The 15257-nt window shown below is 38.5% G+C and overlaps 1 protein-coding gene across 1 annotated transcript; it reads left to right on the forward strand.

The window, feature by feature from the left end:
- Positions 1–310: 310 nt before the first annotated feature.
- lmbr1l (limb development membrane protein 1-like) lies at positions 311–15008 on the forward strand. Its single transcript, XM_030139151.1, has 17 exons — positions 311–514; positions 5633–5717; positions 7473–7506; positions 7854–7993; positions 9246–9349; positions 9456–9579; positions 9680–9748; positions 9840–9904; positions 9994–10066; positions 10157–10243; positions 11270–11346; positions 11440–11517; positions 11607–11680; positions 11910–12000; positions 12103–12169; positions 12858–13019; positions 14242–15008. The coding sequence occupies exons 1-17, from the start codon at positions 452–454 to the stop codon at positions 14325–14327; spliced, it is 1479 nt and encodes a 492-aa protein (XP_029995011.1). The 5' UTR covers positions 311–451; the 3' UTR covers positions 14328–15008.
- Positions 15009–15257: the final 249 nt, after the last annotated feature.

Genomic DNA, 15257 nt, shown 5'->3' on the forward strand with positions numbered 1-15257 from the left:
TCAGTATCCATATAGGAATCTGTGGATCTATTTGTCCTTCATTTATGGGGAACATGCCACAGGCAACATTCAAGAGTAGCCCCCTTTTACGTTCTCACACTTGATCAACCTGTATGGCATGTTGGAAATGCAAATACACCTCTGTGAAGGAGTAGGTCTACATTACAGAGCTGACGGCTGGGAATGTGTGAATGATGGTTGTGATGATTGACAGCTACCTACACCTCTCTCCTGTTCCTGTCTCCCCTGTAGCCCCGCCCCTTGGACCCCTCCTTGTTTGGTTTTTATCACAGTCGTGTAGCAGCAGTAGGCTAGCCGCTTTAATGCAGCCGGGCTACCCAGCTACACACCTACGGAGTTTTTAAGAAAATGGTTTATCTTTTAACCTTTTAACTACCGGTCTTTTCACACAGAGCTTTAAAGCCTGAGGATACTGTAATGGTTTCGGAGAATGGAAACGGACGACGTGTCGGTTAGGGAGCAACTTTTCCACAACCGTGTCCGGGAGACTATTGTAAGTATCACAGTTAGTGTAAGCGTCAGTTAATATGCATATGAGGGGCACTGGAAACAATACGAACCGCTGTTTAAAGGCAAAGTCACACCTCTAAACTAAACATTTTACATGATTTGCCTACTTTATAACTCGCAGCGTTAAGTTGTCTTAGTGTCATATTTAACAAATGACACGGTATGTTTCTAATATGTATTCTTTAGTTATTTTATTGTGAGTTTTAGACTTGGAAACACTTCTTTTTAAGGTGAAGTTAATGCTAGCTAAACATTTCTCTAACCGTTAATTGCTACATGGATGCAGCTGCTCACTATTAGGAAGTGGTGTGTCTTGGAAACATTAAAAAGCCCGTTGACCATCTGGGGCACCTCTATTGTGTTTTAACGCCCCATTCCGTTTCCTTTATCCGTAGTCGGGCTCAGCCTGCCAGGCATTTTCAGATAGACTGTACTGAAAACAATGCATTTTCCAGGTCACTTTTTTCAATCACAGTGGCTCACTCTCTGTTGAATAATGTTACAGACTCTGGTGAACTTCAGACTTTATAGATATAGCTAGTTACAGCAAAGCACATGGATACTGCCCTTTAACCCTTGGGAGAAGTCAGGTCTCACAAGCAGTTAATTTTCTGTCAGTGATACAGTGTACTGTAAAAGATAGGACCTTCCCTACTGCTGGACATTATGTACCTCGCAATCTGTTTGCTTATCACTTTGTCGTCTCCTACCACGGCTATCTGTGAGTAGATCAAAATCTGACTGAAGCTCATATAGTCTTGCAGTAGATAAGGCCAGCAAATGCAGATAGTGTCCAATATTTACTTCAAAGAGTTACTCATCCTTAAAGATAAACTGTCATTGCGATAGGATGAAGATGCACACATTTTAACAGCCCATAAAGCTACATTTTAGATGGGTTGACTTGAACTTTGAGTGACAGATGGGCTCAAGTGAACCCCCCATTTTTCTGTTGTCTGAAAAAGGTGTGACTCCTACCTTCCCCCCCACATTTTATGGTAGGCCCACTGTAATGCCCTTGTAGTGTCATTGGCCCTTTCACCTAAAGACCTAATGCTATTAGTCGGCACCCCCTTCTTAAGCTACTATCCAGCCTCAAGTCTGCAGCTTCAGCTCTTCACAGCGCTGCCTCAGTGACCAATGAGCATTTGTACCAATTGGATAGCAAATTTGGCAATGATAAATAATATTAGTGAAAGCGCAGATAAATTCAAAGTTCAGAAAATGTTCAAATGTGTAATAGAGAAGTCTGTAGTATGACAGAGCATAACATATAAAAGAGAATAATTGCAGACATGTTGTGGAATAGATCATTTGAATTTGGTCCCATTTAATACAGAACACAAACTACATTGTAGTGCTGAAAGGTGGCAAAGCAGGTTCATTGTTTCACTAAAATATGGATACATTTGTCCAATTTGCACTAAGAACAAACACTTAATTCAGACTGTGAACTGTGAGCAATATAACTAAATCTGATGTTTGTTCATATTGTGTTATTTCACCCACATCACATTTCAAAGGTGCTGTTTAATTCAGTTTTTACAGAGGCCTTACAGCTGTGCATTTTGTGCCAGGTTCCTGCTTGTAAACAAATTTTTTCCAGATTATAAATAGATATATTTAGACAGATTTAGTCCTCAGAAATATAATTTAATGTAGCCTGAAATTTATATGGGTCAAACGTGCCACACTGTTAATTTTTTGAATGAATTATTAAGCAAAATAACAACCTAAGCTGTGGGAAGATTTGATTGCAGCCAAATGTCTGTCTTCGATTGATCTAAAATAGCACTATAAATCACTGTTGGTAAATGCTTCTGGCAAATTTAATAACTGTAGACTAAAAAAAACTGTCTGTATGAGATGGTATGAAAATTTCATGATAGTCTCAGGAATAGAAACATTAAGTCCACACCCTGGGCCTTGAGGGATGAGGAGGGATCAATGATCAGGAAAATAAAAAGGGTCATGATAAGATTGTTGCAGAAATACAACACCCTGTATCAGCTTGCATTAAAATGGAAACAGTTTAGAACCGGTTTTTAAAAATGTAACCACTGTGTCTGAGTTTTCAGAGAAGGCACAATGACAGTGATCTGTATGTAGCATAAATATGGTTTATTACTCTAGACAAGCAGAGGTTTCTTAAAAAGTAGTAAAAGCTGAGACAGTAACTCAAATTCTCAATTAAAAGTGAAAAAATCTTGACTTTGAAAGTATAAGTAGCACTTGAAAGACACATCTACTGGCTGTTTCTGAGCAAAGTTGACTTATGCTTGTGTCATATAGTATAACCATTACATTCTAACTCAATATAAAAAAAGAAAACAAAAATGAAAATAATGAGCACTACCTTTGCTCATATATGCAAATCAGTTTTCACTGTCAACAAAAGATGAAGACATTCTGGCCCCTTTCTCTGTGGCCCATTTTTCCTTTTCACACTTATTTCATCTTTCCTATCTTATCTAGGTTTTGTTCTACATTTGTTGAGTGAGATTTTCCAAGATGGATACACCAAAGGATCAACGTTTCTATATGTTTTTGCCTAATCCATTTAGTCTGAAATAGGTTTCAATGGTGCAAAATAAATTACCTCAAAATGCAATAGTTCTTTCATATACATTAAAGCTTCAGTAATACTTGTTTCAGAATTGTCATAATTGTTAGAAAGCAGACATTTGTGTTAAAATGATTGAAGTAAAATTATGAAGTTGTCAGAAAAATATATAAATATGTATAGTACAGATGCATAAGTGCATTTAAGTGCATGTTTAAGTGCGTTAAAGTATTTGTTTGTTTGTATAGAGCTGTGTTGGCGCAACACATCCGACCACATTCTGTATCAGGATTGCTATACGTCACAATAATAAGTTGCTTCTACACACAAAACAAATCTTGCTTAGAGCTTGCCCAATTTATCCTCTTATTGTAAACAAAAGCCATCAGGCATGCTTTTGCTCAGCGTGTTCAGCTGGAAGGCCGTGTGCCTCTGAAATAACACAGTTCAAAGGAATCCTGTCACACATTGCCATGGACAAGCTAAAACCACTTCCCTTTTATTTTTCACAAGGTTAGATGAGATTTCAAAACGTGCACTTGATTGTTTCTTTTTTTGCTTGCATCAGCACAAAGATGTTTGTATTAGTCTGCACGTTTAAAGGCTTTTCAGTGACCTCTTAACCCTCGGTCTGTGTTTTCAGGACAAAGACATCCATTTGACATCCATTTTCTTGAACTCTTCCCAGTGGTGTGCCATTTGGACCTACTCACAACATTGCCAGACAGTCTATATTTCTACCAGCATGTATTTTAAAAAAGGCGGTTAATTTGTATACTTTTCTCTACCATAACCTCCATCCATTGTTTCCTTGCTTTCCCTTTGTTGGATTAAAGATCACTGCCAAAACAGAAATAATTAATGAACAGTTGCCAGCCAAACTGATTAGCTGTTATACACAGTCCATTGTTGTTTCAAAACATTACTAATGATCACTCCAACCTAATTTTTACAGAATCTTTATTTCATAACACACAAAATGTAATTTAATTGTATACTTAAATGTTCATAACTTATATGTAACAGTAATATGACTATCTAGCTGTGTCAGATGTCAATAGGACTACAAATTACAAACTGCTTTTTACTGTTGGAATTTTGGACAAAGCCAGGGACGAAGGAGCTGTCAATCTAGAAACAAAGACGCCCTGTTATGTTTGAGTTTTTTTAAAATGTGCCGTTTGCTGCCTTTGGAAAATTGATCTGGTGTTGGACCTTAAAGGAAACTTTCTTAGAAACCTAAAACTAGTAACTTTTATGCCAAGGCGTCATGTCGCCAATGCATTTTTTGGCTTCCTGTGTAAGAAAAACTGGTTTTGTACCTGCATACCTGTTATGTTATTTGCTGGTATTTTTAACCTCAGAGTTGACATACTCTCACTATTTTTCCTTTGATTTTGGTTGTTGAGACGAGACACCTATCAGTTCATTTGTCACTTTTCAGTCAGGAATGAAAACCCACTAGTCTAATGCTTGGTCACCATTAAATTTGAAGGCTGGGGACAATCCCTGGAGGGCAAAGGGGTTGATGATAAAATTATGAAGTTTTAGTACTTTGGAGCGTCTCCGTAGTAAGTCTGAATTTATATTCTGGTAAAACGGGCATTACAGCTTCCTTCTGCATGTCCTCTTTCTCATACGTTTCTATCATACTTTTCTTTTCTGATCAAAGTGTTTTATCAGGGTACTTTGTAGTTCTGTGGCTCAAACTAATGCTTAAAATTATTAAAGAGAAGAGAGCATTTTTCCCTCCCACATGGGAACACACATACACATGTTAATATTGATTTGAGTGTTTAGGTGTTATTGGGCTCAGGAGTGCTTGTGCTGCAGGGAATGGATTGCACCATAAACAGACTTCATATTGATAATGTATTAAAAAAAAATACTAAGATGGTTTTAGTTTTTAGTTGTTCTTTCATGTTTTGCATCATTGTTGATCAAGAGTTTTTACAGTCCTCTCTGGAGAGACAGTGTTGCCAGACACCAGATTGCTGAGTGAATGTAGGCTTATCTTAAATTTGTTGGCAGATTTATTATAATGTTGGATAATTATCCTGCTGCTCTCGTGGTATGGGGGCTATCTGTCTCTGGTATTAACCCTCTTTTCTTTGCTCTACTTAATCTTTACTAGTTGATCACTGTCACCCCATTTAGCTCTTTGTTGGAATAAAATGTTAAGCTCTTGTCCCCATCTGTCAATTTTGCCCACAGCAAAATGCTGATTATTTTTTTTGGATTTTGGCATGTGTAACAGTACAGGTACTCTTTTTTGCTTTTCTGTCAGTTTATCTATACCAATTGGAAGAATCTGTGAGGAACAATTCTCTCAAAATTGTGAATGTTATGTTTTTCACTAAGCTATTTTCTGTGCTTTCTGTAATTTGCTTTTCAAGGCCCACTAGTTGTTCAACAGCATGTGATAATTTGGTTACAAGGCTTCATGTAGTGAAAGGAATAGCAGTTTGGTTTGCTCATCTCACATGTGGCCTGTGCCAAATGAAAATGATGCATTACATTCCTCTGTCTTTTTTGCAGATCTGTGTGCTCCTGTTTACATGCCTCTACATAGTTTCCTACCTCATACTAACTCACTTCAAAAAGACTGCTGAGTTCATCACAGGTGAGTTTTGTCCTTTTCCACTTCTTCGATTTGAATATAAGGTCTACATAAAGAATGCTTTGTGAGACATATTTGCATCAAAGTCTCCTCCAAGGTAATTGCCTGGAGGAGAATTCATGGTGTTGACAGCTCACTGATTACATTTGTGTTTTGGAATGTGTTTCTACCCTTAACGACACTTGCACAACACAACACATAAATGTCGTTTAAATGAAAAGTGCTTGTTTTATATAACAAAAAACAGTCTTCTACTTAAAGTTGGTTGGAAGCAGAGGGGTGCAAAAGTAATTCTTCTTCCTGAACTGTACTTCTTCTGAAAATCTTTTATATGCTTTTCAAGAGGGTAAATTACCTGCATCTATTTTATAAATTTTAACCTAATGCTCTGGACTGTGGTTTGAGCAGCCCACAAGTTAAAAAAAATGTTATGTAACCTGTGACCAGCTCTTTCAGACAGTATCCTCGTGAGTCAGGATGGTGGAGGGGCAGTAAAGAATGTTACAAGATAAACATGGTGTTGTACTTAAGAGGTATCTTTCAAGATACTTCGAACTAAGCAAAATGGCAAGCACTCACTCCCATTGATTCAGTGCTATGAAAGTGTCTTAGGGTGTATTTGCTATGAAATTTGCCTTGATTTATGACAATAGGAGCAATGTCAGAATACGTGTTGTCAGCACAGTAGATGGAGGTAATGAACTTACAATCATTTGTATACTGTAAAATGTGCTTTTAAGGGAAGACTGACTTTTTTAAGTGTTTTAGGTTTATGCTGCATTCGTTTATTTTTTACCCAAATTAAAAAGCATGTTTAAAGACCAGTGTTGTTACTAGGCTGGAAGTTACGTAATAAATGCAATAACTTGCTGTTATTGGAACCAGATGTAGGATGTCCAACTAGCCAGGTCTTCATACTCCACTTTAATTTCACTGGGTTGGGACTTGGGACATGGCCAAACTCCTTTTTTCTTTTAGAAACCTGCTTTGCATTAATCCACTGTTGTTTATGTCATCTCTGCAACGGCAACTGCAGAACAGTTGTGCCTTACAGCTATGCAACAATTGCGCAATACCAAACCACAAAGTTTTTTTTAACATCAAGCAATCTGTAGAACTGGTTTTTGGTACTTTTGCCTTCATTTTATTAAAGAGCTGTACCACCACCTGCATAGGAAAGTATTGCATCACTGTACTGTGATATGCATTATTCACGAACAACTTTCCGTAGAGTACAGATCATGGATGTATAGCATGTTGCCTCTGACTGAAGCTGTTTGTGAAATATTTGGACATTCAATAATATTTAGGAAGCTTTGGTGTCCTTAATGCTCTGCAGATCAGTGTACGGTTCCTTCCAATATCTATGTGAGTCTGTTGAACAAAATGTTCCTGACATACTCCCCCACCCACGCCCCAGTCTGAGGCCAGTGGGACTTTTTTCAGTTTCCCATGGACTGTCTCTGTTTCTGTCAGTTTTCCCCTTTTTAACTTACAGGTATGTACTGAATGTATACACAGACACTCTGCCCCTGGCTGAATTTACCTTTTCAAACACAACACATTTCAAGCCACCCTTTTTTGACTTTTTTGATTGGTTTGGGTTTAAGCTTTCCTCAGTCATGAAAGATGGAGTATAATTTAGGCATGTCTGTGGCAACTTGAGACCTCACTGGAGATTTCGCGTGACCCAAATACGCGTGTCTGAAACATTTTTGCTACAGCTGACCTAACACTTGTTTTTGTCTTATTTTTCAGATGATGTTGAGGATGCCACCGTCAACAAAATTGCGTAAGTGAAATTTAATGATTTACTGACCCACAGCAATCTGCAGTCATTCACTCACAGTCAGTGTCATCATGAATGACACCTCAGTCAGCATGACATCAGTAGTGGCCTCGGGTCAGCTGGATAAAGTTTCATGGCTCCATCTCGCGTGTTGTTGTTGGTAGGGATGAAGGCCCAGCAGCGCCTCTCTGCCCTTTGCCCCTACACGCTGGCACTGCATTACCTTATCCCTGGCCACTTACAAGCCTTTCACCTACACAGAGCTTTTAGGCTGAGGCTTAACAGAAACGTGCATGTGACACTGAAGAAAAAGCCCTCACTGATAGCCTGTCTTTGTTTTCCTCCCCCAGGCTGTGGTTGTGTACGTTCACCCTGTCTGTTGCAGTGTGTGCTGTGTTGCTCCTGCCAATATCTATTCTGTCCAATGAAGTGCTGCTTGCCTTTCCACACAGCTACTACATGCAGTGGCTCAACGGATCTCTTATCCACGGTACATCTCATTGTGTTTATTTGTCAACACTGCCAAAGCAAATTGTAGTTCTTATCAGTCTACATTTGGAGGGAGTTGATGTTTGAAAAAGAGTTAATGAGGTTGACTGGTTTCAACTTCAGGATCAATATTGCACAGAGTTGTGTTCAGAGTGATAATTAATATGGATTCAGCTGCTGTGACCTTAGTGTGTGCATGGTTGGGATGCAAAAGAAAACATTTCTGCACAAGGCAAACTCAGCCAAATACCTTAATTTACAATGAATGATAAAGTTGTTTTCCAGAATATTGAATGAACAGTAAGGGAAGTAACCAAGAACTGCACTTTTATGGTTCATGTTACTTCCTCTCCACTACATTTCAGAGGGACATATTGCACTTTTTATTCACCTACATTTATTTAACAGCGTTTAACATAAAGAGTTTACCTGATAGCCTGATACTTGCTTTAACATACAGCTCATTAAGGGTTAAACTACTTGTTTCTAACATTTTGTCCTCTGATGTCTTACATAAACCAGCGTGTAGGCAGAGTCCCATTTCATATCTCAGTTATTAACAGCTCCACCAAACAGTGACCTGTCCTTCTAAACATCTCATATGGCTTCATTTCAGCTCCAGAAATGAAAACAATTGTGTATCAGAGCTTTTTTTTTTTTTTTTTTACCTTTTCTCTCTAGTTAACCATGTGATGAGCCCAAAGATTTATCAGGTGTCCTTCTGCATAAAACTGGATATGAATAAGTTATTCAGACTAGCTCCATCTTCAGCAGAATTTTACAGTAGCATGCTGTCACAACATTGACGACTCAGTATTAATAAAATTAATAATCTCTGACAAACAACATGTCAGTCACACTGATCAAACCAGCAGTTGTACTTCAATACTTAACCTACATTTAGGTGTTAATGTACCTTCACTAATTTAAGATTGTTCATGCAGTACTTTTAGTGGAATCCTTTTACAGTACATGAGTAGTTTTTCTTAAGTAAAGCATAGATTCACCATCTTGAATAAAAGAGAAATCAAACCCAAATGTAAGCTAGACTGGAGTGTATTTATGTTGAACATCTTGTTACTACTGGTACTTGTGTATTTGTACATTTTGGGGGATCCAGTGCTGATATTCTGCACTTCTTGGCAGAGCACTGCCTCACAGTGGTTGGCAGCAGCACTGCAAATATGCCTCACAATTTTACAGGTTTATGTTAAAAACTAACATTTGGACATATCTCTCTTTCTTTCTTTCAGGTCTGTGGAACTTAGTTTTTCTTTTCTCTAATTTGTCCCTGGTCTTCCTCATGCCCTTTGCCTACTTCTTTACTGAGTCTGAGGGATTTGCAGGATCCAAAAAGGTACTGGTTTTGGCATTTCTGTACAGTTGCTTTAAAATCCATAATAATTTCACGATGAGCAAAGAGTGTAATTCAAGTTAGCAGAGGATGTGCTCTTTGTTTTTAGGGGGTAATGGCACGAGTGTATGAGGCAGTTGTGCTGCTGCTGCTGCTAGCTCTGCTTGTGCTGGGCATTGTGTGGGTGGCATCAGCCCTTCTCCATGACAATGTAGCCAGGAAAAGCCTTTACGGTGAGTCACCTGCAGTATACCTGAAGATTCTTCACTGACAATTGGCTTGACTGTTTTTTTTCCTTGTGGGTGCTCATACTTCATCTTCTCTGAATTCTAGACTTGTGGGAATATTACCTTCCATATGTGTATTCAGGCATCTCTTTGTTTGGAGTATTACTTCTTCTGTGTAAGTATATTTCACTTACAGTTACTTGAATCTAAGTGCCAAAGTAAACTGTAGTTCACAACCCTTATTATTCCTGTGTGTTTATCCTTAGTGTGTACTCCCTTTGGACTGTCTCGAATGTTTAGTGTAACGGGTAGTCTGCTGGTCAAACCACGGGTAGGTTACACGCACAGGATTTATAATGATGACATTCCTTTGACTATATTGTGTATTTTTGATTGATTTCTGTCTCTTTTGATCCTCAGCTATTGGAAGATGTCGAAGACACTTTGAGTTGTACTACATTTGAGGAAGACACACTATCTAGGAAACTGAACAGTGAGTGGACCACCATAGACAATTGACTTTCTCTGTTAATTCAGTTTACAGCTGATTTGACTTTCTGGTCCCATGTTGTTGTGATTGTAGATTGCAGTACATCATGCTGGGTGAAGCTCAACACAGAGGCAATGAAGAAAGAATATCAAACAGTTCGAAACAAGCGCATCGCCCTCGGTAAGACTGACTAAACAGGCTAATCTTTCTGGGCTTTTCACAAAGTATTGCTGATCATTTTCATTGATTAAAATGCCAGAAAATGATGAATACTGTCCATCAGGACTCCCCAAAGCCAAGGCTGGCATCCTTAAATATTTGAGCAGTAAAGGAACCAGAAAATATCCACATTTAAGAAACTGGAAATTACACAAACTGATTTAATCTGTATCAAAGATATTTTGTTGGTCTGTAATAAATAATACATTTATAGAGTGTAGTCAAAACACCACTGAAGAAAAAACAAATATAATACTATGTAGTATAACATTAATGATAATGATTTGACACAAGGTTTCCCAAACTTTTTCATCTTGAAACTCAAATGAGAAACATGATTTTTGTCCTCACATCCCAAACTTATAAAAATATATCATGATTTGCTGTAGATCTACATTTTTACTGCCTCTTTCACTGTCAAAACACTGTGATTTTTTTTTTTTTTTCTTCTTTTTGTATCATTCACAGTTTACATTTTTTTTGTAAATCGTCTTTGTCTTGTATTGTCTTTTACTCTTGTTGCAACTTTTACATCATTTTCTTCTTGACATCTTTTTGTTTCTTTTACATTTTCATCTTGACATTTTAATGTGTTTTTGGTCCTTTAAAATTTTTTTTTTTTGCTTTGTTACCTCTTTTACATCATTTCTGTTATGACAACTAACAACTAACACCTCCACTCTGCAGACAGTGGAAGCGTTTATGATGGTGACCTCAACAGAAACACTTAAAGTTTAAAGTTATTTTTTAATTGACATATATTATTGCTCTATATTTTTTTTGCCAGTTGGTGACCCAGTAACAACAGCTCTACGACCCACTGTGGGTTGGGATTTTTACATTTAGTAAACACAGATGTGAAATTCTAATCTATAAAACCGATAATGAAAAAAAAAAACAGCATTATTCACACATATTGTCATTTGTTTCTGTACCCTAATATGAGTTTGTTGCCCTTTTACTAATTTGTCGTGACTCCTCCCACAGAAATGCGAAGGAAAGCATCCCCATGGCAGCGAAACTTAGGCTATCCACTTGCCATGCTTGCACTCCTTGCACTGACGGTACAGGTTTATTTATGAATGTAGCCACAGGAGACATATTATTAAAACAGCTGTTGGTATTTTGTTCTTTAATTGCCGTTGATGTCTCTCCAGGTCATGTGCGTACTAATGGTATGTTTCAATGTGTTGGAGTTGCTCCTGGATGAGACAGCTATGCCCAGAGGAATGGAGGTAAATTTTAATCCAGACAGAAATTAACATTCAGCTCTCACCACTGCAATCTTTTCTACACAACTGCTGCATGTGTTTTCTGTGTTTAGGACCCTCACCTGGGCATGGTCTCCTTCTCCATGTTCGGCTCACTGGGTGCTGCAGTTCAAGTGGTCCTTATCCTGTATCCTTTTATTGTTCCATTCACATTTTGTACAGAGTCAGCTAGTCCTGGTTCTAACTCTGATACAGCCCCTCACAGACTGCCCTTTGTGTTTTTTTTTTGTTTGTTTGTTTGTTTTAAACTGTCCTGCACATTCATGAATTAAAATATGTTTTAATACACTTTTTGAACATAGTTTGGCAAGAATATGAGCTACACACATTCCAGTGCCGACCTTAATGAATGTCAGTTATCTGATGGTGTCGTCAGTGGTTGGCTTCTACAGCTCTCCTCTCTTCACTGGACTGCTGCCTCGGGCACAGGACACTAACCTCACACAGGTATCCAACAACAACCTTTTACCTGTAGTCTGTTTAACTTAAGATGTAACTCCTCATGCACTCTGCTCACTGCTCTTACTGACTGTTGTGTTTATGTCTTAGATAATCGCAAACTGTGTTTCACTGCTTATCCTGAGCTCAGCATTGCCTGTCTTCTCACGCACACTTGGTAAGAGCACTACACAGCCTACAAATGTACAGCTCGTGATGTTACAAGCAGTGTTTTGCATATCTTGTTCATAATTTTATAAAATCAGGGTGGTGTTACTGTGCTGTTACACAGTGTAATGCACAAACTAAATGTTTGAGTTACATTATTCACAACTGCAGTAAAATGCAACTAAATTATTGATGTCCATAAAAATCCATTCAAACTCTAAGAGTCTCTTATTAAACAATTATGTGGTTTTCTGCTTCAGTCCTTGGTGCTGAAACTCATCAGCATTTTAATATGACCATGCCATGATAATAAAAACATTTCAACTGTTGAAAACACTGTCTGGAAGTTTTTCTGGATTTCTATGTCTATTTATCCTCTCAGCATACCTGAGTATTTTTTGATTAAGGATGATGGTGAGAGTTAAGTGCTGTATCTTAAATGTATGTCATTGTACTTGTTGTGCTCTTCAGTATTGGGGCAGATTAATTTCTATGACAAAAATCTAACAAGTTGCGCCTCATAAGTACGTACAGTAGCGTGTAAGGCATTGCAGAAACCCCACTTCACCTGTATTTATAGTAATGGCCACTAGAGGGCATGTGTATGCTAATAATGATCAGGGCTGGCTAGAGGAGTTAATTTGCTTGTCACATGTTTTTTTTTTAATAAATCTTTTGTTGCTTTTACATGACCTTAGGGATCACCCGCTTTGATCTACTGGGAGACTTTGGTCGCTATAACTGGCTGGGGAACTTCTACATTGTCTTCTTGTACAACATGTTGTTTGCTGGACTCACATCTGCCTCCCTGATCAAAACTGTCACATGGGCAGTGCAGAGAGAGCTTATACGTGCCTTTGGTAAGTCTCTACTTTAGCATTTTTATTTCTTACAGAAGGGAGAAAGCACTTAGTCTTCATATATTTTTATATTTGTGTATCATATATATTTTTTAGATTAATGTTCTGGATTTCATTCATATATGCAAATAGAAATTCAGCATTCACATTTTTATTTAATGCTGACATACATTCCTAAATAGTTTTATTTCATGAAAACAAAACCTTAAAAAGTGAAATTGATTAACAGATTGGAAATGATTCGTTATGGCCCCAAAGACAATGAGTGGATTTCAAGTAGGGTGGTCTTCTGGATCTCACCCACTCAGTAATGGGTATGTCCCCCACTGGTGTTGTGTAGTGCCACAAATCAGTCACAAACAGATCACAGATGGGATGATGACATTTTGGGTAGCATTGTTCCACTCTGACAAAGTTGGTGGATGTTCTGGGATTGTAGTGCACGTTGCACAATGCACGCTCTCGTCATCTGTGGCATCTTGTCTTTTCCTTTCAGGGTAGCCTTTTATTGTCCCTGGTCTATGGTTTGTCACTGCACTCTGAACTCATTGTACACATTGTTTATTGGAGCCACACCTGTCTAGTCTGCAGCTTAACTCTGCCCTGATACTTGCTGCTTGAGCAGTAAACACATTTTAAAAACTTGCTCAATCTGCTGGTTTTCTACCTGTAGAGATTTAATGTGAAACGATTTCCATGACTCCATTGTTTTAAAAAAAAAAAAAAAAAGAAAATCAAAACATATCGCATGCAGTGTTTATATTTTTGTTCATTGTACTTGGATAGTTGTGTCACAAGTTTTCCCACCTTTGGGCCCATTTCCCTATGGGCTGGACTCTCTTCCTCAGATAGAAAGAGTACAATTCTTTCAGGAAAGTGTAAAGGGACAAGAGGAGAGTCGGGTCCCCTTGGGGACCTTGAGGCTGACCGCCCTAGACCCCTCGCAGCACACACACCCACCACCTCTCCACCCAACACAAACAAGAGCTCAGAGCATAGACACGCTAAACACACACATGCACACACTCCCCTTCCTCACAGCATAGATATCATCTCTGCACAGTGGCAGCTCTCCTGCACTTTCCTATTGCCTCCCATTTACTTTTGTTCTGTGATTGATAGACTTTCATTTTGCTCATTTCACTATTTTTCCTAACTTTGCAATTTTGGTGCTCCGCCTTAACAGCATGCTCAATGGTCTTTTTTTCTTGTTGTCTTGCAGGTCTCCACAGACTTCCCTTGACTGTGTCCCGCTCAACCGTCCCCTTTAGACTCCTCCTAGCCAGTGGATTGTCTAAAATCCAGTGATGATTTTGTCCTCACCACTGCCATTCCTTAACTTAAGAAACTGAGCCACCTTAAATGTGTGTCCAATGGATTAGAGGTATTTGCAGTTCATTCCCTTTGGAACATGGACAGTGTGTTGTGAAATGAGTGCTCTGCTGGAAGCTTGGTTTTTATGACCAATTTAGGGTCCAAATGTTTTGCAGTTATTGACTGCAAAGACAAACTGGTACTGTCGGGTACCTGAGTCATGGTTATGACTGGAACAAAGTACAGGATGGAAGCCATGATGCCAGTTCTGCAGTGATGGACAGAACAAGCCCCTGACCAAACCTGATGCCTTACACTAAGTGGATCCACTGAATAGCTGCTGTTCTGACACATGTGAAAGTCAGCAGAGTTATTTTCAAATATTACATTGTAACTGTGACATAATTTCCTCTTCCTGCTCCAGGTCGGTGGAGTGCTCTCTTTTTCTGTGTGGCTTCCCCACGCTTTCCTCTCTTAGGTGGTACCACTATTTTAAGATTGGGAATCCATGTGTTCGGTCCAGTCTGCACCAGTGTTATGTTAGTTAATGAAAGGAAGTTGTTATTTGGTGCAGATGTGACATCAAGTACCTTGTCTATCTATGGATCTACAGGTTACACAGGGAATATGGGAGTTGGCTGATCGTCTGTGGTGGATCTCCTTTTAAAAAAAAAAATTAAAAAAAATCAGTTTACAAACAGACTTAAGAGCGTTCATGTAGTGATTTATCATTGAGCAGGGTTTGTGTGTTCATAGTTAACAGCTTACTGAGTTTTGGGACTACATGAAAATTTACAGAATTACATTAAAAACAAAGCTTTACTCGTTTTCTTATGCAAGACCTTTGAATGCCAGTTGACATCCACTAGGAGGAATTTCTGCCTTAGACCAATCATACTGTGAAATATTTACCAATAACTGTGG

Source organism: Sphaeramia orbicularis, chromosome 7, assembly GCF_902148855.1.
Source record: "Sphaeramia orbicularis chromosome 7, fSphaOr1.1, whole genome shotgun sequence".
Taxonomy (NCBI): Eukaryota; Metazoa; Chordata; class Actinopteri; order Kurtiformes; family Apogonidae; genus Sphaeramia; species Sphaeramia orbicularis.